General features: G+C 32.5%; 4 protein-coding genes and 1 long non-coding RNA gene across 11 annotated transcripts in view; 3 read left to right on the top strand and 2 right to left on the bottom strand.

Annotated features, from left to right (window-relative positions):
* Window positions 1-1982: 1982 nt before the first annotated feature.
* Window positions 1983-6105, top strand: LOC111489477 (protein disulfide-isomerase-like). Of its 2 annotated transcripts, none has more exons than XM_023137717.1 (11): window positions 1983-2245; window positions 2873-2903; window positions 3003-3284; window positions 3385-3573; window positions 3664-3789; window positions 3986-4123; window positions 4223-4342; window positions 4438-4555; window positions 4746-4858; window positions 5140-5393; window positions 5771-6105. In XM_023137717.1, the coding sequence occupies exons 1-10, from the start codon at window positions 2064-2066 to the stop codon at window positions 5386-5388; spliced, it is 1548 nt and encodes a 515-aa protein (XP_022993485.1). In that variant the 5' UTR covers window positions 1983-2063; the 3' UTR covers window positions 5389-5393; window positions 5771-6105. The 2 variants fall into 2 exon arrangements, with proteins under 2 accessions (XP_022993485.1, XP_022993484.1); XM_023137716.1 differs by having other exon boundaries at window positions 1984-2245; window positions 5767-6105.
* A 648-nt stretch (window positions 6106-6753) lies between these two features.
* LOC111489481 (two-component response regulator ORR9-like) lies at window positions 6754-9064 on the bottom strand. The gene is made up of 6 exons (XM_023137722.1): window positions 8839-9064; window positions 8660-8766; window positions 8126-8203; window positions 7347-7414; window positions 7016-7237; window positions 6754-6978 (listed from the first exon to the last, which is right to left on the bottom strand). The coding sequence occupies exons 1-6, from the start codon at window positions 9002-9004 to the stop codon at window positions 6957-6959; spliced, it is 663 nt and encodes a 220-aa protein (XP_022993490.1). The 5' UTR covers window positions 9005-9064; the 3' UTR covers window positions 6754-6956.
* A 6489-nt stretch (window positions 9065-15553) lies between these two features.
* On the top strand, window positions 15554-19320 carry LOC111489482 (delta-aminolevulinic acid dehydratase, chloroplastic-like). 6 transcript variants are annotated; one of them, XR_002719386.1, is made up of 5 exons: window positions 15554-15601; window positions 15702-15911; window positions 16907-17222; window positions 17384-17486; window positions 17715-17859. XR_002719386.1 is itself a non-coding variant. In XM_023137723.1 (4 exons), the coding sequence occupies exons 1-4, from the start codon at window positions 17618-17620 to the stop codon at window positions 19266-19268; spliced, it is 276 nt and encodes a 91-aa protein (XP_022993491.1). In that variant the 5' UTR covers window positions 17540-17617; the 3' UTR covers window positions 19269-19320. The 6 variants fall into 6 exon arrangements, 1 of the variants encoding a protein (XP_022993491.1); XR_002719385.1 differs by having other exon boundaries at window positions 17384-17628; XR_002719384.1 differs by lacking the exon at window positions 17715-17859 and adding an exon at window positions 16546-16640 and having other exon boundaries at window positions 16972-17222; window positions 17384-17475.
* Window positions 19321-19331: 11 nt separating this feature from the next.
* Window positions 19332-20601, top strand: LOC111489483. The gene is made up of 3 exons (XR_002719388.1): window positions 19332-19377; window positions 20014-20152; window positions 20272-20601. It is a non-coding gene; the product is annotated as an uncharacterized LOC111489483 (long non-coding RNA).
* LOC111489479 (IAA-amino acid hydrolase ILR1-like 6) overlaps window positions 20550-22899 on the bottom strand; it is a 4847-nt gene continuing 2497 nt past the window's right edge. Inside the window, exons 3-5 of the mRNA XM_023137718.1 lie at window positions 21885-22199; window positions 21662-21790; window positions 20550-21248 (exon numbers count right to left, since the gene is read on the bottom strand). Of these exons, the coding sequence (XP_022993486.1) occupies window positions 20880-21248; window positions 21662-21790; window positions 21885-22199 (813 nt within the window). The 3' untranslated portion in view covers window positions 20550-20879. The remainder of the gene's footprint in view (window positions 21249-21661; window positions 21791-21884; window positions 22200-22899) is intronic.

The following is a 22899-nucleotide window of genomic DNA, read 5'->3' as shown; positions in this document are numbered from 1 at the left end:
ATTTTTTTTTTTTTTTTTTTTTTTTTTTTATGTGAAATGTGCGTCTAATATTTTTTGCTCAATTTTTAAATGAAGAATAATTTAAAATCATTTTCGATATTTCAAATCAATAAAATTAATTTTTGAATTTTCTTCACTCCATATGTAAAGAACAAAGAGGATGATAAATAGATTTTGTAGCATTAAAAATTTAAAATTATTTAATTTAAAACCCAAGATTAAAAATTTTAAATTACTTAATTTAAAACCCAAGATTGAAACTTGATTGGACGACTATTACCTCAATTTCCAATTCATAATTATTAAAAAAATTAAATAAATAAACCCACTAATTTTGGTCATTAAAATCATTAAGTGGAAGAATTCCGTGAAATAATTTGACTTTTAGAACATTAAATTATTAGGTGTAATTTAGATGAGGTAACGTCATATATTAATCAATAAAATAAAATAAAATCAACAGAATTATTACAAATATCCTATTTTTAAATCCATATTTCATAAATGTCCATTTTAAGGAAAAAAAAATCAGCTTTATATTAATTCAAAATGCTCCAGCTTTTTTTCCTCCAATTTACCATTGATTTATCTGCTTTTTCATATTAAATAATTAATTAGATTTAGACTTTACATTATTAAATTATGCATTAATGAAAATTTTATCTACAATTAACCACACTAAAACTCCAATTAATGTCCACTGGCCCCATTTACTTATTTATTTATTTTTCTCCACCAGTCGTATTTTCTCAAAATGAGTGAGTTTTTTAATGCATAATTTCACCATAACTTATATAATAAACTATGTAATATTTCTATGGGACCTTGCATCAAACTATAAAATGATAAATATATACAATCCAATACATTATATTTATACACATGAATATATAATTTATATAAATGTCGTTAAATAATCACCCTATATTTTGTATAAGCAATAATCTTATCTACCAAAGTCGCTAATTATGTTGATGACCAACTATGTATTTAATATTTAATATTAAATTAATATAATTCAATATTATACTATGTTTATATATATTCTTTTACTTTATAAAAACATGTTAATTAATATTTTTTAGTACAATATTTATTGTAAAAAAAATAGAATTTTAGATTATAGAAGTTGTGGACTGAACTGTTAAAGATTTTAGAAGTTTAGTGATTTTTATTAAAAAAAAAAAAAAAAAATTAACATCTTTTTGTGAGTACGTCTTATTTGTATTTTCATATAACTATCCTACAACGACCATTTCTTACCTATGAAAAGCTTCAATTTTTTAAGGATTCTCTACTATTGAGAGAGGGTCTCGATAAAAAAAAAAAAAAAAAAAAAAAGGAGCTACGAGTCTTGATCGTGGCTACCGACCCACAAAAAAATCCATAAATGCCCCTAGTTTATAATTGAATATGCATTTCACCTTAATAATTTAACTTTTTTATTATTAGTATTATTATTATTATTATTATCATCATCATCATTATTGCCTAAGAATGGCATCAAATTCTGTAAGGCCGTTGTCGTCACGAGGAAAATCTGTAAAACCGTTTCAAGTCGACAAATCGAATTAGAAACCAATCCAACAGAGTTTTTTTCCAGTACACGCAAGACCACGGAGAACAAAGTAATGAACCAATCATATTCAGTTGACTAGATATTTTCCATGAACGACGCCCATTGAATATTCGCCACGTCTTTTAATTGGCTAATCGACATCTCAAAATGTTGGCTTCTTTTTTCCACGGCGAAGACATTTTGTTTGATTAATCGGCGATTTAATCGCCAAGCGTGTGACCCGCGAGTGAAAAAAAAATACAAATGACAAGACTCAACCAATAAGAAAAGTCCACGTGGAAAATTGTCCAATGAGCAGTGCGAGTACCATATTTGTATCGCTGTCTATCTAACTCCTTCAGCCTAATTTAAAAAAATAAATAATAATAAAAATAAAAAATAAAAAGGAAAAAACTCCTTCAGCCGGTTCCCATTAAAACCCCCCCTCCACGGACTGAACCCCTCTGCATATCGCTTACAGAGAGCTTCTTCCAGTGCCTTGACAATGGCGTCTTCATCTTTGATTCGGTTCCTTGTGCTTGCTTCTGTTCTTTTCTCTGCTTCTTTCATTGAGATCTACGCGGAAGAGGCTGAGGCGAAGGAATTTGTTCTCACTTTGGATAATTCCAACTTCTCGGATGTTGTTTCCAAGCATAACTTCATCGTCGTTGAGTTCTACGCCCCTTGGTATGGTTTTCTTGACTTCCATTTACTTTTTGTACTTGGTCAAGTTTCCATCTCAGATCTTTTTCATGGCTGCTATGTGGTTTGATTTATGTGATTTTTGTGAGGATCCATTTTGCTTTTAGTCCGGATTCTAGGGTTTTTTCTTGATTTATTTTTCGCATTATTATCGTGTAATTTGCCTCTTTTCTCTGTTTCAATAGGATAGTTTTAGTGCATGGTTGTTTAAACAGTTTTGGTGGTGTTATTTTGATTTTCGGTTTTTTTTGTTCGATGTGTGAATTTGAGGACACAGTCAACTGCGCAGTGGATTCTCAAGTATTCATTTCAAACATATTTGATCTTATTACTTTTACTGTTGGTTCTGGGATTTTGTTGTTCTTTACGCATGCAGAACTGGAATCTTAAGAGTACTTGGGGCAATTGGGAGTGATTTTGAAATGATGAAAACAATTTATGTTTTGACTTTTTCTTTTTTGCGATCCTTTCCCTTGAGAAGCAGTGGAAATTTTTGGAATCGATGCAGATTTCAACCTTCATATCATATTTATGATGTTTTAAATTTTCCATTAGTACATTATGAATTGTTATTGAGCTTACTCCTTCTTACATTTTCCCTCAATGATCTAGGTGTGGGCATTGTCAGAAACTGGCACCGGAGGTAAGCTAATTTTCATATCCCATTCTAAGGTGTTTTAGTTGAATTATACTTGACGTCCTTGTTGCGTATGGCTTTATCCAATCTTATCTTTCTATACAGTATGAAAAAGCTGCGTCGATTTTGAGCAGTCATGTCCCTCCAATTGTCTTGGCCAAAATTGATGCAAATGAAGAGTCAAACAGAGAGTTGGCAGGTCAATTTGAAATTAGGGGCTTCCCCACTATTAAGATACTCAGAAACGGGGGCAAATCAAGTCAAGACTATAAGGGACCTCGCGATGCAGAGGGGATTGCTGACTACTTGAAGAAGCAAAGTGGGCCTGCATCTGCTGAAATTAAATCCGGAGAGGATGCTAGTAATCTCATTAAGAATGTTTTCATTGTATGAACTAGAACTCTCATCCTTTCTATCTTTCCAGCTTTGTGTTGTTACATTTTTCCTGTATAGTAGTTAAGAAAATTAATTTCCCTTGGTTTTGCAGGTTGGGATCTTTCCAAAACTTTCTGGAGAAGAGTTCGATAGTTACATGGCTTTGGCTGAGAAGTTACGTTCTGACTATAGTTTTGGTCACACTTTGGATGCTAAGCTACTTCCACGCGGAGAAACATCTGTATCTGGCCCGATCGTCAGGCTTTTCAAGCCATTTGATGAACAATTTGTTGATTTTAAGGTACCAGAATTTCATTTCATTGTGTGCTAAATTTGGGTTCTTATGATTTAATTTTTAGCACGCTGATTCTTATTGGAGCTATGAATTCAGGACTTTGATGCAGCTAAGTTGGAGAAGTTCATTGAAGAATCTAGTATTCCCTTGGTAACGGTGTTTGATAATGATCCTAACAATCACGTCTACCTTTCCAAGTTCTTCAACAGTCCTAATGATAAGGTAAAGCAGCATGATCCGCTGTGAGAATCGTTCTCTTTAGTTAAAGAAATGTTTCCATTGTCTGCATGGAGCTACTTGTATACTAATGTTGACCGCTCACTTTTCCTATTGATACTTATCGTTCATACCATAAACGACTTTCAGATTTCGTTTCCTTATTGAGGTTTGATATATAATTTCCTGTTCTGTTGGATAGGCTATGCTGTTTCTGAATTACACCAGTGAGGTTGCTGATTCTTTGAAATCCAAGTACCGTGAAGTTGCTGAACAGTACAAAGGAGAGGGAATAAGTTTCCTAATTGGGGACAGTCAATCCAGTCAAGCTGCCCTAAACGTTTGTATTCTTTTTTTGCTTTGTGTGGCTATTTAAGTTGTTTACTTTGTTCTACATTATGCCTCACATGTTTGATACCTTATTGGTTTGCATCAACAGTATTTTGGACTTAAGGAAGAACAAGTGCCTGTCCTTCTTGTGCAAAAAAATGATAGGTTTAAGTTTGTGAATTTCAATGTGGAGGCTGATCAGATTGCCCCTTGGATGAAGGATTACAAGGTCAAACTCGTTCTTGGTGTTCTGAATTCCTTTCTTATTTTTGCTTTATGGAATTATATGTTCTCGGTGTTTTGACTCTGAATTTCTAATTGCAGAATGGCAATGTGCCTCAATTCGTTAAGTCGGAACCCATTCCCGAGAGTAACAATGAACCTGTGAAAGTGGTTGTTGCTGATAGTCTCCAGGATATAGTCTTTAAATCTGGAAAGAATGGTATGGCATAGTTCACAAATATGATCTTAAGAAAATATGAGCCAGAAATAACTTCAGTTTTCAGTATTTTTGTACGTATGCATCATTACATTTCGTACTTAAGGCCGAGATCTTGTTATGAAATCTGGCTGAACCTGATCTTGTTGTTTAGTCTATGTTCATTAACTAACTGGCTTGTTTGGTCGGGCAGTTTTACTGGAATTTTATTCTCCATGGTGTGGACACTGCAAAAAACTTGCTCCAACTTTAGAGGAAGTGGCTGTCTCATATGAAAGCGATCCTGAAATCATCATTGCTAAGTTTGTAAGATCCATTACCTTTGAATCTGGAATTTTAATTGCTTATCCTATTTGAATTTATAGCTGATACCTGCAATTTTTTGTTCTTATTTTGAAAAGGGTTATCTGCATACTTGGTCTATGAGACAATTCAAATATATTTGATCAATTATTTATTTCCCTTACATTTATTTCTCTGTGGTTATATCTAATCTCTACAAACTTTGGAGGGTCTACTTGGACAAGCTTCGTAACTCAATTCATTAAACTTCGGTTTGATTCATTTCATTTTCCTCAACTGTCTAGGATGCCACCGCGAACGACATTGCAGATGGCGATTTCGATGTCCAGGGTTACCCTACTGTGTATTTCAGATCAGCAAGTGGAAAGCTGGTGGATTATAACGGTGATAGAACCAAGGAAGACATCATAAATTTCATCGAGACAAACCGTGATAGAATTGCCGAGGTAGATTCAAAACCCAAGGAGGACACAGAGGCAGATTCAAAACCCAAGGACTCAAAGCCTGATTCAGAAGCCAAGGATGAGCTCTAAAAATGGTAAAAACAAAAAGCTCTTCATATATCTTTTAACTCATCTGATCACACCCTCCTCTGAAACTAGAACATAGTAGACCACTAATCTCTTATTTTAGTAAAAACTTTCCTTTTTCTTTTAGTCTTCAAAAAAAAAAAAAAATGGCTTGATTGTTGAAATTGTGGTTAGAAATTTGATAAGAAAACAAATAAATTTAGGGTCAAGTTTCAATGATTTAAAATATTGCATGGACTGAGATTGGTGCATCTTTTTATTCTCTGTTGGGTTTTGAATATAGCTGCAACATGTTTAGCACTCAGAAACATGACACAGAACTCAAGAACTTGTAATAAACATCTGCAGCTTGTGAATCATTGCTTGTTCTTTTTTGTGTAGGAAGTCAGCTTTTTGGTTCATGGAGCAGACAGACCTCGTCAAGAACATGTGGGGTAGGTGGCTGGGCATGTTTTGTCAGCTGCTGCTACTCCCATGGAAGTTGACAAAGAGTATCAGTCAGCACAGAGCATGTGATCTCCAAATGTCTCTTTTCCCATCTTTTTTTTTTTTTTTTGTGTTATGTTTTGAACATAAACAATAATATGCAAAGCAGGCTCTTTGCTTTTCAGTTAGCTTTTACTTACTATTATCCTACCCGTAGTTAGTGTAACGGTTATGTGACAGTAAAAATATCTGAGTTATGTTTAATTCACAGGCCTAGTTTAGTGTTTTAATTTCTACTGCCCCCTTTATGCCTTTAATATATATAGTTTTTTTTTTTTTTTTTTTTTTTTTACCGTAGCTTGTTGGACAAAATTACCGTAGTTGGAAATGGGTGATTTTTCATATTTTAACTCGTCTTTAAATGTTAAGTTTTTGTGTTTAATAATTTTTTTTTAAATATAGTAGGTCTGAAATAGTTATAAATGAAGTAATAAAATTGCTATTTTTAAAAAATTTCTTCTAAAAAATCAAATTCTACTGTAACTAATTTCAGCTTTTTTAAAATATTTATTTAGTAATTTCCAATGCAGGTTGCTATTTTATTCCTATGCTTTTAATATTTAAAAAAAATAAAAATATGACGTTATTAAATATTATACTATTAATTTTGAACAATACAAATTGTTACTCGAATTTCAATATTTTTAAATGGAGAATTGCAATTTAAAAAATTATGAATTCATTTCATTTTTATCAATTAATATAATATAAGACATAAAAATTCATGTAGACGTAAAATCAAACTCGATTTTTTATTCCATAATTGTTTTCAAATTTTTGTCTTAGGAATTTGATTTTACGGTTTCCTCTCGCGCTCTTAGTTCCAAAAACTGGAAACTCTCCGTTTTCCGGCATTTTCAGCGCTTGATTACTGAACCCTTAAGACAAAATGCAAATTTCTTTTGATAATTTTAATCCGAGTTGTAAACCCTAGATTGATTTCCGCTCGAACACATCCCATTTTGGGAGGCACTGATTATCAAACACGATCGGTATACAAACCATTTTATATTGCAGGAAAGGTGTTCGACGAAATGCTACCTGCCAATATTGCACCATTTCTTACGCTCCGCCTTGCAATTCTTTCAGTTTCGGTCGCCTTTCAGAATGCTCTGGAGTCACCGCCTTCCTCTTGCTGAAGGTATCGCTACTGTCGTTCTTGTTACTATCTGAGTTGTTTCCGTCGTCGATGACATTTCCGATTCCGATTCCGATTTCAATTCCAATTCCAATTCCAACGGTTTCTTCTTCCTTTATTTCTGCAGAACAGCGAGTGAGGGACTTTTGAAGGTGAGGCTCAAGCTTCTTCACGTCGGAAAGTTGAAGAGGCTTCAAAAGGAATTCCTCTGCCCCTTCTTCCAAACACCTGTAAGTTAATGGTAAGTTCATCGATTCGTTTTACGATTACTTTGTGAATCAAACTAAAAATTGAATTTTAGAGAAGAAATCGAGTGAGAGAGCATCAATTTTTTTACATGTTGATTCTTGAAGGCTCGTTCTCTGATGACATGACAACAACAGGAATATCTTTCCAATAAGATCCCTGCAAATGCACGTATCAGGTAACCAATCATCTTCCAATATTGACATTTTAGCTCTAAGTTTGATAATCAATTTGTGTGTGATTTTTTCAATAATTTTGAGTTCATAGCCAAATGTTAAAATAAAACCAGTTTTTTATAATAAAAAAATCTTAATCTTAAAAAATCTAATGGGTTTTAGAGGTGGGGAAAAATAAAGAATTAAAGTATAATGTAACTCTGAGATTCATATTCGGTCGGAGAGAGTAACGAAACATTCTTGATAAGGGAAAACCAATATTCATTGGCGGTGGGCTTGAACTATTGGTATAGATATCAGGGCGTGTGCCAACAACTAGGTCCCTAAGTGTGGGTGGATTCTAATAGCTCAAATTGGTTAGAGAAGGGAACGCATTTTGTATAATAGTGTGAAAAATGTACTTTAAAACTTTGGGTAGAAGATCGGAATGAAAAATTCAAAAAGGACCACAATATCACGCATTTTAAAATTTTGAAGGGAAATATGAAAGGATAATATCTAGCGGGGTGCGTAAGCCCACAAATGACAATATCAGACGTTCTAAAATTTTTGAAGTAGAGTCGAAAAGAAAAAATTTAAATAATATAATATTGAGAGCAATCAGGTTGGACGGTTGCAATAATCTAAAATTTAGAGGTGGAAAAAAATAAGCATTAATTTGTTGTATGTACGAAAGGGTAGTAGTGGAATTGACCTTGAGTCGTTTGAGTAGATCATAGCCACTCATTCCAGGCATGCAGTAATCTGTCATGATTAGGTTGACTTTGACTTCCTGTGTTTCATGGATATTCAAAATTTAAATAATTAAAAAATAATAATAAATTGTATTGTACCTCAAATTTTCTTCCCATTTGATGCTTAATGTCTTTGTATAATAAATACACAAAATTTAAAAAAATAAAATAATATCAATATTTTATTTCGCAACTATTTAAATTAGAAGGCATTTCAAATAAACTCTCGACATCTCAATCGAGATCATCTTCACTAAAAAATTGATGATGATCTTCATTGAGATATCGATAATCTAATTTAAATATATTATATCTTACCTATTTTCAAAATTTATTATATATATTTTTATTATTTTACTTTTGGCTAAATAAATTCATTTTTTTTAAACTCCATATTTCAAATTTTCTTCAAAAATAAATAATAAATAATAATGCAATTTTCTTTCGAACTAATTTATTATTATTATTATTATTATTATTTTAATTAAAATTACCTGTTGTTGGGAGAGACGTGGGGGAGAAAATGGAGAAGAAAAGTTGTCGAGGTCATCAAGCAGGCCCAGATACCTTAGAGCCTTATCTCCAGACTCCACGCAGGTCACTGCTGGGCATTGGATTGTATTATAAAATGGTTTTAAAATGAAAGAATATAATTTAGATATGGATTTCTTACCTTCGCATGAAGAAGAAATTGTTAGGAGCTTTTCCAGAACCTTTCTTTCTAGTAGGCTGTCGTCCACTGCCAGCACGTGGAAATGCTGCTGCTGCTTCACTTCTTCTTCTCCTTCTTCTTCTTCTTCTTCTTCTTCTTCTACGTCTCCTGCTTTCATCAACTCCATTATGTTTTCAGATGTAGAGAAGAAATGAATGGGATCAAGGTGGTGGGTCTGCTAGGATTGCAGCTTTTATGCACCCACTCAAGAGAGAGAACCTAACCAAATAGTTCTAGACGTAGACGAATGACGTGTGTGTCGTGCTCGTGGTGGGGGTCGGGGCGGGGTATTTGAAATCAGTTGTTGAGGAGAAATAAACTATCTGAAAACCTCTCGCGTTTTTAAAATCTTTAAAGAAAACTAAAAAATGATAATATCTACTAGTAGTAGGTTTTGGTCATTACCAATGGTATCAAAGTTACACCGAGCAATTTGGTATGCCTTGAAGGGATAGACACAATAAGGACACTAAGCCTTGAAGGAAGTGGATTATGAAATCCCACGTCGGTTAGATAGAAAAACTAAACATTCTTAACAGTATAAAAACCTCTCTCTAGCAAACGCGTTTGAAGACAATATCTGTAAGCGGTGGGGTTAAGCCGTTATAAATTAGATTCATCCGTCCAACCACAATCTATCACATGACAACTCCACTTCATTGTAAGATCTCACATCGGTCAGAGAAAATAACAATACAAAAGAAGTATTTTTATGATTTGTATTACCAATATTGGGAAGATCTGTGTCTAGATTCTGTATACCCCATTAGTACAACATCCACTTATCTTTTTCTTTCAACTCTTTTCCTTTTCCCCTTTTACTTTCTTCATTAAGATTTTGTTTGATTGCCAAGGGAAAAAAAAATCATGATTATGATGTTAATTAAAAGAGTTGATTTTGGGTGTTAATTGGAATTTATTCAATTACTTAAACACCTTTCTCATATTAATTACAATTTAGAACACAGTACTTAACTAAACTAATCACACTATCATTGAATTGGACCCTCCCCTCCATTTCTCCTAGGGCTGTCCCTCTTTTTTTAATTTCTAATTAATGTCGATATCAATTTTAGCGCTCGATAATTATTAATGTCTCAATTTTTCTAGAAATATCGAAAAAATATATATATATTATTAAAATACTATTTATCTTGAATTGGATGCTATGTAATTTTAGTCTTTAATAAGTAATAACTTCACCAGGTGTGAAATCAAATTTCTATATTTATTTCTCTGATTTTTTTTTTTTAATTTGTCAGAAAAAAAAATCTTCCCGAACTTATGAAATCTGGAACAAAATCCGAATAATATCAATATAGGCTTTAAAAACTCATCTATTTTAGAAAATTCTAGAAGGGTTTTACTTGAATTGCATGCCAAAATTATATACCTACCAATCCCCTTGCCCTTCCCCCATTATTGTAATTGATTGCTTAAGCTACAAGCAATACCCCTTTTTTATTTCACTGTGTAAAATAATTTAAATTATTCACAAAAATAACTCCGAGATTATTGGAAATGGGGTTAATTTAATGGAAAATCATGGGTTTATAAATGGGAACAGGAAAGGTGATTTCATTATATTTCTGATCAGGAACGGGCCCTATCACAAGAATATTTTTTTTAGTGGGACGATAGCTCTGAAAAGACAGATTGCCCATCTTTTCTTTAATCTCGGGAGAAATACGATCGGGGGGGCTAATTCAAACCCTTCGGGTAAAATAAGAACAGCCCCCACATTCAAACCGTCCCTTTTCCCATTCGCAAGAACTTGTTTCAGTTGCATATCATAAGGAATTCGAACAACTCCTTCAAATACAGTATCAGGAAGTACCGCTTGTGGAACCTCGATATCCACGGGCTTATTAGCTAAATGTATCTTTATTCAAATGAGGTAAAATTTATACTCAAAATAGACAATATCATACTATGGAGAATCGTAATTTCTAACTGTCTATTCCATAATTTTTCTAATTAATTTTATATATATATATGTTTTGGATAGGCAAATTTGGTTACACCCAGCGTAATTATTGGAATTTTGAGCACTTAAATGGCAAAGAGAAATAATGTATTATTATTTATTTATTTAATTAATTATTTAATTATTGTATATATAATACAATAATTATAAATAAATATATGTATATTATGACACCTATTACAGAGACAGCGCGTGGAAGGGATCTACCTGAATAAATAAAAGCAATTTTGGAGTGGGAGTGGGGCCCACTCCACCTCACTCTTACCCTATGTTGCAATTTCTTCACGAATTTAGTTTTTTCTCTATGAAAAATCTCTGGTGGGGTCCACTTTGCAAGATCTTTGGTGGGCCCCACAGTTTCCTTCCTTTGCTCTTTATTATTATTATTATTATTTTTTTTTTCCTTTTTCGAATCGGCAGGAAAATAATAATAATAATAATAATAAATTAATTTTAATTACACGTTCTTGTCTGCCACGTGTTACTGTTCCCATGTGTTGTTCGTCAATCATAGTCTGTCAGCCAGTAATTGGATATCTGACGTGGATCGATCTCAATGGTTGGATTTGAGCATTCTTTTTCCTCCTCATTATTCTATTCGTGCAGCTCTCTTGCTTTTTCAAACAAAATAGTCCTAATAAAGATTAAAAATATATATATTAAATTATAAATACCTAAAGATTTTTATCCATTTACTTCCAGATTTTTAAAATTTTCAATTTTATATCAAATAATTATCTAAAATTTTAATTATTCATTGTCTTATTTAATTTAAATAGTGAATTTAATAAATATAAAATTAAATTTTTGTTGTACTATTAAACAATAAATGTAATTTTATCCAATAATTTAGTTTAAAAAATTAAATTACAAATGAAAAACTGATATTTCAAAAACTTATTAAATATTTTAAATATAAAATTAAAAGTTTAATAATTTATTAGGGAGAGAAATTTCAAAATTAAATATATTTAAACACGAATTTAAAAGTTTATAGCTGCCATTTGTACATAAATTTAGGATCTTATTAACCAATCTTTTCTCAATAAGGTCATCCAAGAATCATATTCACAGATTTCATTCCATTTACTTTCTGGGCCTACCTTATTTCTTTTCGAGTCCTCCCAGTTCTTAATATTTACATTGGTGGGCCCAGAATTGGTGAAAGGATAGATTGTCTAAATAGTTTAAAATTAAACCTCGAGTTTAGTATAAAATTTTCAAATAATTTAACAATTTGTTACTTTCAAACTTTTGAAATTACCATATAAATTTTTAATTAATTTGGGTCTAATATGATATATATAATTGAATAAAAACACGTTCGAGATTAGATTTAGTATGATAGACCAATGATTCACATCAAACGTGCTAGTCAATCAATAATTTACTAAGTATATCTATTGAAGTTAAGCCAAAAATCAATAAACGAAGGCCGTGCACGGCAAGCTTATAGAAAGAAATAATTTTTATATATCACACCAAATCGAATATTGTTGACAAATTTACGGTACCATTAACACTTTTTGGTGTAAAATCTCTTTATTAAAAAAATGTAAATAAGTTTGAAAAAAAAATAATTAGCTTGTTTGACAAAGTGGCAAAATTCACATTAATCAATTGGTGAGTGTGTTAGGGAGAAGAAAAGGAAGGGGTGAGGAGAAAAGCCAAAGTATTGACTTTAAGTCAAATCAATATTTATTCTTTTACGGTTTAAAAAAAGAACAATAAAAAATTAAATAGTAATAATAAGTTTATTTTATATGAATTTAAATTTATTATTGAAATGTAAGTAATTACTGATTTAATATTTTAATATAGACTAAAAGGATTATTGAAATGTAAGTAATTACTGATTTAATATTTTAATATAGACTAAAAGGATTTGACTCTAAAAAATAATGGAATAAACTTGTAATTTATTTTTAATATATTAAATATATATATATATATGATATAAAAATTAATTTAATGCCCCACTGAGTACTATGATTATTTTTAGGTATCAATTTGTCTAGAAACTATGTGTTTCTTAATCATTTGAGGACCAAAATCCGAGGTTCAAATGTTCTGTTTGTTTCAACTTTATGGGTTACGTCGGTGGCCGGTAGGTGATGTCCGGTCGGGGCCTCGCCGGAGCAGGAACTGGTCCGGCGGATCTGCGTGCCTGTTGACACAATCGCACTTTTAAAGGCAGCGGACTAGCGATTGTGCGGCACTCACTTTCCAACGACAAGTGAGCTAAGCCAATTTGTACTTGCGTCGCCTACGGCCAAGCGACGTATGATCGAGCCTCTAGCCTCGGTTTTAAAAGAAGGTTTTGGAAAACGAGGGTAGAGAGAGATTTTAGAAAGAGAGATTTTTGAAAGAGACGTATATAAGCAAGCAAGAGAGATAACAACGGCTTAGCATATATAACCTTGGGTAGGGAGAAGTTGACAACTAGTCATATCCCCCTATAGTACATTTTGAGACATTTCATGTCTAGCAGGCCTAGACATGATATTTTTGAGGCGTCATACGCCCTAGAACTATAGAAGTAAAAACACTAGAATGAAAAGACATGACAAGGGTTTGGCTTGCCATAGGCATGCGGCCATGGGCAACACGCCCTGGACGAGCATGACCGTGACACCTGTGACACATCATCATGCTGCTGGTATGATATCCAAAGCTGTTTCTTTTCCTTATTTTAAGGTAAAAGCAATTTTCGTTTAAATTCTTCACAAATATAATTGGAGCCTTGAAATTTTAGCTTTTGATAAATTCTCTTTGCCAGCGGTACTTTATTGATTGTCACCTTGGATTCTTTTTTTTTTTTTTTTTAATAATTTATGACATTTTTTTTTTATCTACTAAATTTGTATGTCGGGAAGAATGACTATGGAGTGTTTGTGCACACGGATTGAATTGAGTTTTATTAGTAAAATTCGTTAAATTCATTCTAAATTTTGAGTTGAATTTATAATCTAAGTAATTCAAATATAGTTCATGATTCAATCCTCTAATTTCAATCTAGATTCAGTACTAAAATTGTTTTTTTTAAATTATTTAAAAAAATTACACTTATTCACTTTACCTTTCCTATTAATAACTAGAATCTCATATTTTTTAAATTTAAAATATTTACTAGTCCCATAAATTACAAACATTAAACATTTTTAATAATTTTAGAGTAAAACATGCTTGAGTTGAATTCTAACCCTATTCTTGAGACCCGACCAAAATTTATATATATATATGAGAATGTTTGCTTAATCCACCACACCTAAATAGTGTGAAAGTTATCTTATTTATAATCAAATAAATTACAAGAATATAGAAAAAGTAATAAATTACAAATATCTAGCCTAATAAAATATCAAATATGATATATATGGTAAACTATAATATATATATATATATATATGAGTTATTCGGTCACGTAGAAAGAAAATATGAATATAATTTTAAGCATATATCGACTCACGAAAACAACATATATTTATTTATATATTTATTATTATTATTATTATTTTGTAGCTTTGGTGGCACATTGTAGTTTTACTTATTGATTTGGAGTATATAGTTCTTAATTTATTTCAAGCTAAATCATTAATTTTTAGAGATATTTATTTAAAAGAATAATTGAAGTATAAATAAAAGATAACTTCAAAATGCCATTGGGCCAACATTTGACGGAGAGATGGCTATCCAGTCTTACTGTTTGTGGAGCCCAACTATTTCAAAAAAGAAATGAACCATATTGATCGTTAACGTTAGCTGTCGAGTCGGAATTCGAACCTCTTTCTTATGGTGTTCGAACCTTTTTCTTAGATGATTTTACAACTACCCATGACACAAGCTCCTCCCATAAGTGACAACGATCGAACCAACAACCAATGGCTACAACCTACAAACTCACAACGTGTAAAGGTCTCTCCTTCATAAAACTATACTCGTGTTTGCAAATGAACATGTTTTTTCTCTTTCAATAAATTAAGTCATATTTATTGTTATTCTCTCTTCTTTTTATAGAGACCTTTTATTTCTTAAAAAAAAAATTTATCTATTTATCCATAGTTTAGTTAAGATAATTTACCTCAATATGATTTTATATTTTGGTAAAAGAAATAAATTTATGACTCATAAATTTAAAACTCAATTGATAAAAATTTGAATTAAAATATTAATTTGGTCTCTCCATTTTTATGTTTGGTTTATTTTTGTCTATGTATTTTTAAAAGGTTAATTTTTGTTCTACTTTTTAGGTGACAATTATGGCCCCTTCATTTTCATTTTTTTTATTTTAATAAAAATCAAAATAATTTTTTTAAAAAAAATACATGAACCAAAATAAACATTTTGAAAATATAATATTTAAAATGATTTGAAATAAAAAAAATATATTGACCAAAATAACTGTGAAAAATATAATTAACAAAAGAGTGTTTAAATCATGAACTTTCCTAAGTAATCAATTTAAACTCTTTATTAGAATTTCATTTTAAATTATTAATGGCATTTTTTTTTAAATAATATAAATAAATTAAAAATGTTTAAATGAAATAGACCATAACAATTTTTATTCAAATTTAATAGTTTTTTTTTTTTTTTTGACGTATTGTATAAATTTATTAAAAGCCTATTAAGTAAATAAATAAATAAATATATATAGAGAGAGATTAAAGAAATAAAGAAACAGAACAAGAGAGATCTTTGGAGCATGGATTGGAGACTTCATTTCCAGTCGGGCGGGTAAGTTCCACTGCTCGGCTTGCTTTATTCTCCACATTGCTCGAATGTCTTCCGCCATCATTTGAGTTTCTGATTCGTGAAAACCTCGTCCATGTATCAGATCTCACACGACTTTAGGTTTTAGAGTTAATTTCATCAACGAGAGGCGGGACGCCTGTTTCAATTGCTAGAGGATGATTCCATTCTCGAAGTGCTAATTCTTCAGCAAGGTCGGGAGTTCGTGTGAGATCTCTGATAACCGCTCCAAAGCCTGCATTCCGATCGAGCAAAGCTGCACCAGTGTTCAACATTGGGAGATTTCGAGCGTCAGGTGAGTAGCTTTTGCTTTTGTTTACTATTTCATCGCTAATGCTACCTGAATTCGTTCAGGTCCAAGCTCATTCTGTCTGTCTCTCTCTGAATTTAGTAGTCGATATCTTTGCAATTCTTCTGTACTTATAATTTCATATAGTAGCTTTTTTGTTTCTTAGTTTAGCTTTGATACTTATGCAAGTATTCTTGGTGCTCGAGAAAGATTAGAATAGATTCAGTATGTATCCATAGTTTTGTATCAATTATGTTAAATAAAACCTGAGGTTTACTTATTTAAAACTTGAAGTTTCTTTATTTAATTTTAAGAGTTTCTATTAGTTTGATTGTATAACTTTCTTTGATCATTTGATAAACATGTTGAATGGATTACTTCTTAGATGACCATATTGTAGAAAGTAGCACAGATTTAGTTGACCACTCTTTTTATAAGATAAGTTAAATATTTAAACTGTGAATCTGTTCAGAAATAGATCATCATCTCACTTTAAGCAAAATTCTTCAGCAATTCTTTCTTTGTTATTTTTTGCTTCATCAATTCTCTCTGGGTTATTTTTTGCATTTTTATTTTCTTCCAACAATTTCCAGTCAAAGATTTCCTCTCACGATTTCACTGGCTGATTATCCTTGCTTAGGGTCGAAAAACAACCCATTATCACAAAACTCTATAGAATCCTTCCGCCGTTCAATTCAACTTACAACCGTCAGAGTTATTGCGATCGAAAAACAGGTTTGGATTTACAATTCTCTGCTTAAATGCGCTTCGGCCTCTCTTGAATCGTTTTAGTCCTCCTTGTCTTGATTATTAAGCCTGCATTAGTTCTGTTTGCCGGATATTGATAATAATCTTTCTTGAGGTTTGGGTGTTGCGAATTTTCGTCTTGATTGATTTTCTTTTTGGATACTACGTCACAGGCCGTTAATCATTTTCTTTAATTCTGTGCGCTGTCTCATTATTGTTTTGTTGCTTCTGAATTATTCTGCTTGTATGTGCAGGTATTACAGCTCTGTGTTACTTTGAATTAATTTATGGCTTCAACTGTTCTTAATATGCCTAATAGTGTTCGAGGAATTGATGGTTTGGATTGCGGCTCCTATCTTGGGCTAAGACCTTCGCCAAGTTGAAATTTCCTCTGTGTTCTCCTTGTCTTTTCATTGTGAGAGTGGCGATGAGCGCGTTGCACATATGAAGAAGCTCAGATGGAGTGATGCAGAGTGGAAAGCTGCGGTCGTGGATGGCTGCGTTCCAGAAGCGCCTCCTGTGCCGCCAAAACCGTCATCGCCAGTCGGAACTCCTGTGATTCCTTTGCTGGTTAGTGTTGAAGATAAAACTGAATTTTTACGTAAATTAAAATTACAAGTAGGTTTTGCAGGAGAAATTAGTTTTAGTCTTTTAGAGATGACTACTATATAAACTTGGTGAAATTTGCAAATCATAGTTGTGTGAGCTACTTATGATGAATTTTCTATCAGCCGTCATCCACGTCGTAACTGAAGGTCCCCTGCACTCAGAGCATCATTTCAGGAAACCAACCTTTCACCTGCAATTTTTTATATCCCCTATTCCTTCATGAAGGTACGCACTTTGTAACCATATTACCTTTATTCATTTCTTGTCTATGATGGTATGCCGTTATTTCCATGGGCATGCGTTAGTTTTTAGGTAATGTAGGTCTAAAGATTAGGATTTGCAGGTGAGGAAACTAGATGTTTGTGCGGTGAGAAAGATTAGGATTTACCAATTACCATTTATCAGGGTGTAGGTATGTATATATGGTTACAGAGTTTATTTCGTGTTTTGCAGGAGTTATAACGAATGGAGTCTGTACTTCAATTATGCAAACAAGCTGTCGCCCAGGTAATTTTTCGAGATCGTTGTCTATTTAAATTCAACCCTTGAAAATGAATACTATAGATCTGTGGTCCATCTATTATGTACAGAGTACTGAAATTATACAAATATGTACAACTACTGAAATTATGAGAACATGCACAACTATCTTCCAATATTTAATGTTTGATGAAGCTTTGGACGCAATATCTATCACTCAAAAGTGTGAATAGATATGAAAATATTATTACTCAACTAGATACCCACTAATACGAAATATAAACTAACTACTTTAAATAGATTCTAGATACCCACTAATCTGAAATATAAACTAACTAAATCTTGATAATAAAATAAAATATACTACTATTCAAATTTAACAGAATATCTAAGATATATTATATATTTCCTAACTAATATATTCTTTAAGATTACAAAATATCATATATTCCATCTAATTCAAACTAGAAATAAGTTGCACTAAATTCTGGCCGCTTTCATGAGTTCCAAGATTAGTGTGTCACTTTACTTATAAATTTTGTAAGGAGATGAGTGGATTTTGCCTTTGTTGTGTGGAATACTATACACAGGCATTCCTAATTTACCTTACAAGTTTCCCCCCACTCATACACAACATCTTTCCATATTGTCCTATTACCAGAAATTTATTGGTTTCTTTTATGGCATACTTCGATTTGATCACTTGGCCCGTGCTACTGGAGCAGATGTTGTCAGTCCAATGACATGATGAATGGTAGGGTAGGATCAATTAGAAGGGATCTTGACGCTGAAGGCTTTTATCATGTCTTCATCGTCTCTTTCAAAACAAAGTAATTTGTCTTCGTCTATTTCACATTTTTCACCCCTTTTTTCTTTTCTTAGCCACTGAACTTGTAAATACAAACCCTGCAGCTAGTAAGATACCCGATGCTGTATTATCAAATCCTTCTTGAATATTGCTGAATTTATTTTCAGTACCTTATCACTTGAGAGTGTGAATATTGAACAGTATGCGGGATGTTTTTGAACTACTTCTTCCCAGTTTATGTATGCGTAGCCAATTGGCATGACTATGGCTTTTGATTCTGCTGCGGTTGCTCTCTTTTTCCCTCTCCTTCTTCTTCTTTTGTTTTTTTTTTTTTTTTTTGTTTTTGTTCTTTTTCTAATTCATGAATGGTCAAATTACTTCTGTTTTCATTACCAACTATGCTTTTCTCTCTTCCTTTAAACAGGTATGCAAGTTCATTGTATGGTCCATTTCGTGAAGCACTGGATTCAAATCCTCGTTTTGGAGACAAAAAGACAATGTAATTTGTTGTATTATCATGAACTGAGATTTTATTTGCTTTAGGTTCCCACTTAGCAAACTAATATTGCTTGCATAATAAAAGTCACCAGATGAATCCAGTTGACTATAGAGAGGCTTTGATTGAAACTCGTGAAGATGAATCTGAAGGAGCTGATATTCTTCTGGTCAGTTGTGTTTTTTGTATCCTTGGTAAAAATTTACTTGGTGGTAGAGTTTAATTTGGCTAAAGCTACTTCTAATTGTTGACATGTGAAACCCGGTCTACCCTGTTCGGATACCCTCAGGCTTCTCCGGAATAATTCTTCTTTTCTCATTGCAACATATCAGGTATTATTAACTAACCTTCTTTTTGTCAAATATTGTCTTTGTTCACTTATTTTCTTATGCATCCTCACATTCTACATCATGAAATTAAATATCAAATAAGATACCATACTTGCGCCTGATGCTGGGGACTACATGCCACCATGATTTAATAAAAGTTGTAATTTAAAATCCTTGATTTCTCTATCTTATTTTTCAAGATTGCATTTGGTATGATCTCACTTTTAGAATTTCTCGACACTGTCAAGATTGTATCATTATTGCAAGCTTGACGTCTGATACTTAACAGGATGGTCTTAGAGAAAGTGGAGGCTAATAAAACTTGTATGTGAATACAAATTGGAATCTGATTATATATGTGATTAATATACATTAAGTGTTTGTTTAAGAATGAGGTTTAAAAACTTGTTTTTGACTCAAAAAACTTTTGTCAGTGTACGAGGATCTAGTAATTACAATTACTAGTAGCAATTTTTTTTTTTTCATGTTCAAATGCACTGTTTCTCGAGCCATTATTAGTTCAGATTTACAACTCGTTTGCATTGTCATAACAGAAATGATAACAAATGAATAGAACATCATAATCTATCATCTATATACACATGTAATATTTTCAAATAATTTTATGTTTTTTATTAGGTTTCGGGCATATACTCCATTAACAAGGATGGAGGGGTTCTCAATATGATTGATGAAGAACAGGTCATGATAGAGTCTCTCACATAAATCCTCACATATTTTGCTCTACAGGCAGCTAAATGTTTGTGCGGTGAGAAAGGTGAGAATTTTAGGTCGTTAGAACTTCAATTGAGAGTTCTCTTTCTAATCAATCCTGTTGCATTACTAGAAATTCTGTTTTCATAATTTAATTCTATACTGAGTTTGTCAATGTGTTAGCTTCAGAGGCCACAATCGCAATTGATGATATGGATTCTGATTAAACCAAGCGGGCGTTCTATCTTCTTCAAAGGTAAAAACCACATTATATTCAAACTTTGGATTGAGTTTTGAATTTTAAGCTTTATACACTATTTTCAACTTACTGGTTGTGTTTTGGTATTGATTCGACATTTTCAAAATCAAAGAAATTTCGGGTTCGAATTCAATTGTTTTCTTAGGAAATATGAAAACCATTGTAAAAAAAATGGTAAGAGAATAAAGCCACATATAGGTTGTTATCGTACAAGGCTTTAGTAGTAATTCACGGATCAACCCTATCCTTCATCACTACTACCGTTGCTTTTTGAGAAGTTCGATTTAAGTTAAAAGGATACATGGTGTTATAATAACCATGCACCAGTACAAAATACGTTAAAAAAATCATTCAAAAATATATTGTGTAGCTGTAGCTGCAACGTCCGGAATCCTTTACAATAGGACGGGGGCGCAAGCAGCTTTCCCTTCAAAACATACCGGCCCCACGTACTACACTCCCAAAACTTGCCGGAGGTAATCACATCCCTGGAGATAACGGCATTTTAAGAGACACGGAAACTTGTTGCTTCTCATTCTCCATGCTCATACAGGTACCTCTCGGCGATGGTTGCATGAGTCGCAGCACCGATCGGTAGGACGTCTTCATCGATCATGAAGTAAGGGGAGTGACCTGTGTGGATGGACCCTAAAGTCTCGTTCCTGATTCCTACGTAATAGAACGCTGCAGGAACTAACTGCGTGTAGAAGGAAAAATCCTCGGCCCCCATCATTGGTCGGACCACCCTGAAATTAGGTGAACCATACAGATCAATCGCCACTTTCTTCACATGTTCATACATCTTTTCGTCGTTTACAGTTGGTGGGTATATGGTGTACTCTCTTTCGAAGAAGTCCACCATTGCCGAGCATCTGTAGACACTGGCCTGCTCCACAATTACCTGTAGGATAGGATCGTTCCCGACCACAAATTATTTTAGATTCGAAATTAATTTGAGATGATTTTCAAAACTGATTTTTTTAAAAATTTCTCCCAAAAAAGAAACACATTTTAAATTGAATTTTAGGATTTTTTTTTATTAAAAAAAAAACTTGGAAAAATGATTTTCTCAACTAAAAGTTATTTTTAAAAGCTATGAATTTTGAATAAATTGTTTAGAAACTTAAAAAATTACATGTTTAATAAGACAAGGAAGTCTTAACTTTTAATTTTGTACATTAATTAAAAAAATTAAAATTAATTGATTTGTAAGATAGAAATTTAAGTTTTATGTTTAAATAAATTCTAAATAGTTAATTTTGTGTGAATTAGAGACAAGATTTCTGATTTTAAAAGTTTATTTTAAGGACAAACCTCCTTTATTCTTTGAAGAACTTGGTAGAAACTTGAGTTGGAGTATGCTCTGAAGGTACCGCCAATAACAACGGTGTCCGGTATCATATCCAGATCCTTTCCTCCATTAAACCAAGTCACTGACACAACCTGAGTAGGCAAAAATTGCAACGTACGGACGATTTAATTTGGAAAAATTCAATAGCGGCAAAATCACAAAATAATAATAATAATAAAGTATCACCTGCGAGTCTAAAGGATTTGCTTCACGAGACACAATCCCCTGCAAGCTGATGACAGCGGCCGAGGCAGCTAGAACCGGGTCGACTGACCGGTGTGGCGAACCGGCTCGGCCCATCTTGCCAGTAATCACGGCCTTAAAGAAGCCGCAGCCGGCCAGAAGAGGACCGGGTCGAGACCCAATAGTGGCGGTGGGATATTCATGAGAAACATGAACTGCAAAAATGGCTTGAACGTCTCTTAAAGCCCCATCTCCGATCATTCTCTTTGCGCCATTGCCAGCCTCCTCAGCCGGCTGAAACAGCAGAATCACCGTCCCCTGTAAAACAGTAGAATGAATTTCGAATAAGAAATTACTACAGACAAAATTTAAAGCTTAAGATAACCGACTAAGTGGTTGACTGAGAGTCATTTTCAAGAAGCAACGTTCTGTTTTTCCTTTTGTTGTTTTAGATCGCTTTTATGAATGAATAGTGATCTAAAAATGAATTTAATTTTTGCAACCTTCAAATGGTGAGGTAAAATAAATAAATAAATAATGGATTTATAAGACAAAAGTGAAAAAAATACTTTGATTCTGGATATGTAGCTTTCTTTTAACCCACAACCAAGGGCCATTAAAAAACAGCCACATATTAAGGTCCCAATTGAATAATTTTTCGTTAAAAAGAAGTCTTCTGAAAGAAGGAAGTTAATGGGTCACATAAAGCCTAAGGTTAAAGTAAAGTGGTTTCTAAGTCGACACTTCTTATTTGTAACTATAACGAGTAGACTTCACGACTATATTAATTTGATGTATTTATTATGGTTAATTACTAATAAATTTCTGCAACTGTATAAAAGTCAATTAGCCTAATTGAACTAAAAAAAATTGCTTAATTTGTGTTTTTATTTTTGTGAAATTTATAGGGTAAGAGTTCATACCCGACATTATTTTAAAGTTATTTTATTTAGTATAACAAATGTCGGATATGAGTAATTGAACCTTTGACCTTACAAAAAAAAAAAAAAAAAAAAAA

This window comes from Cucurbita maxima, unplaced genomic scaffold, assembly GCF_002738345.1.
Source record: "Cucurbita maxima cultivar Rimu unplaced genomic scaffold, Cmax_1.0 Cma_Scf00014, whole genome shotgun sequence".
In the NCBI taxonomy this organism is placed as follows: domain Eukaryota; kingdom Viridiplantae; phylum Streptophyta; class Magnoliopsida; order Cucurbitales; family Cucurbitaceae; genus Cucurbita; species Cucurbita maxima.
This window is presented reverse-complemented; position numbering and strand designations above follow the sequence as displayed.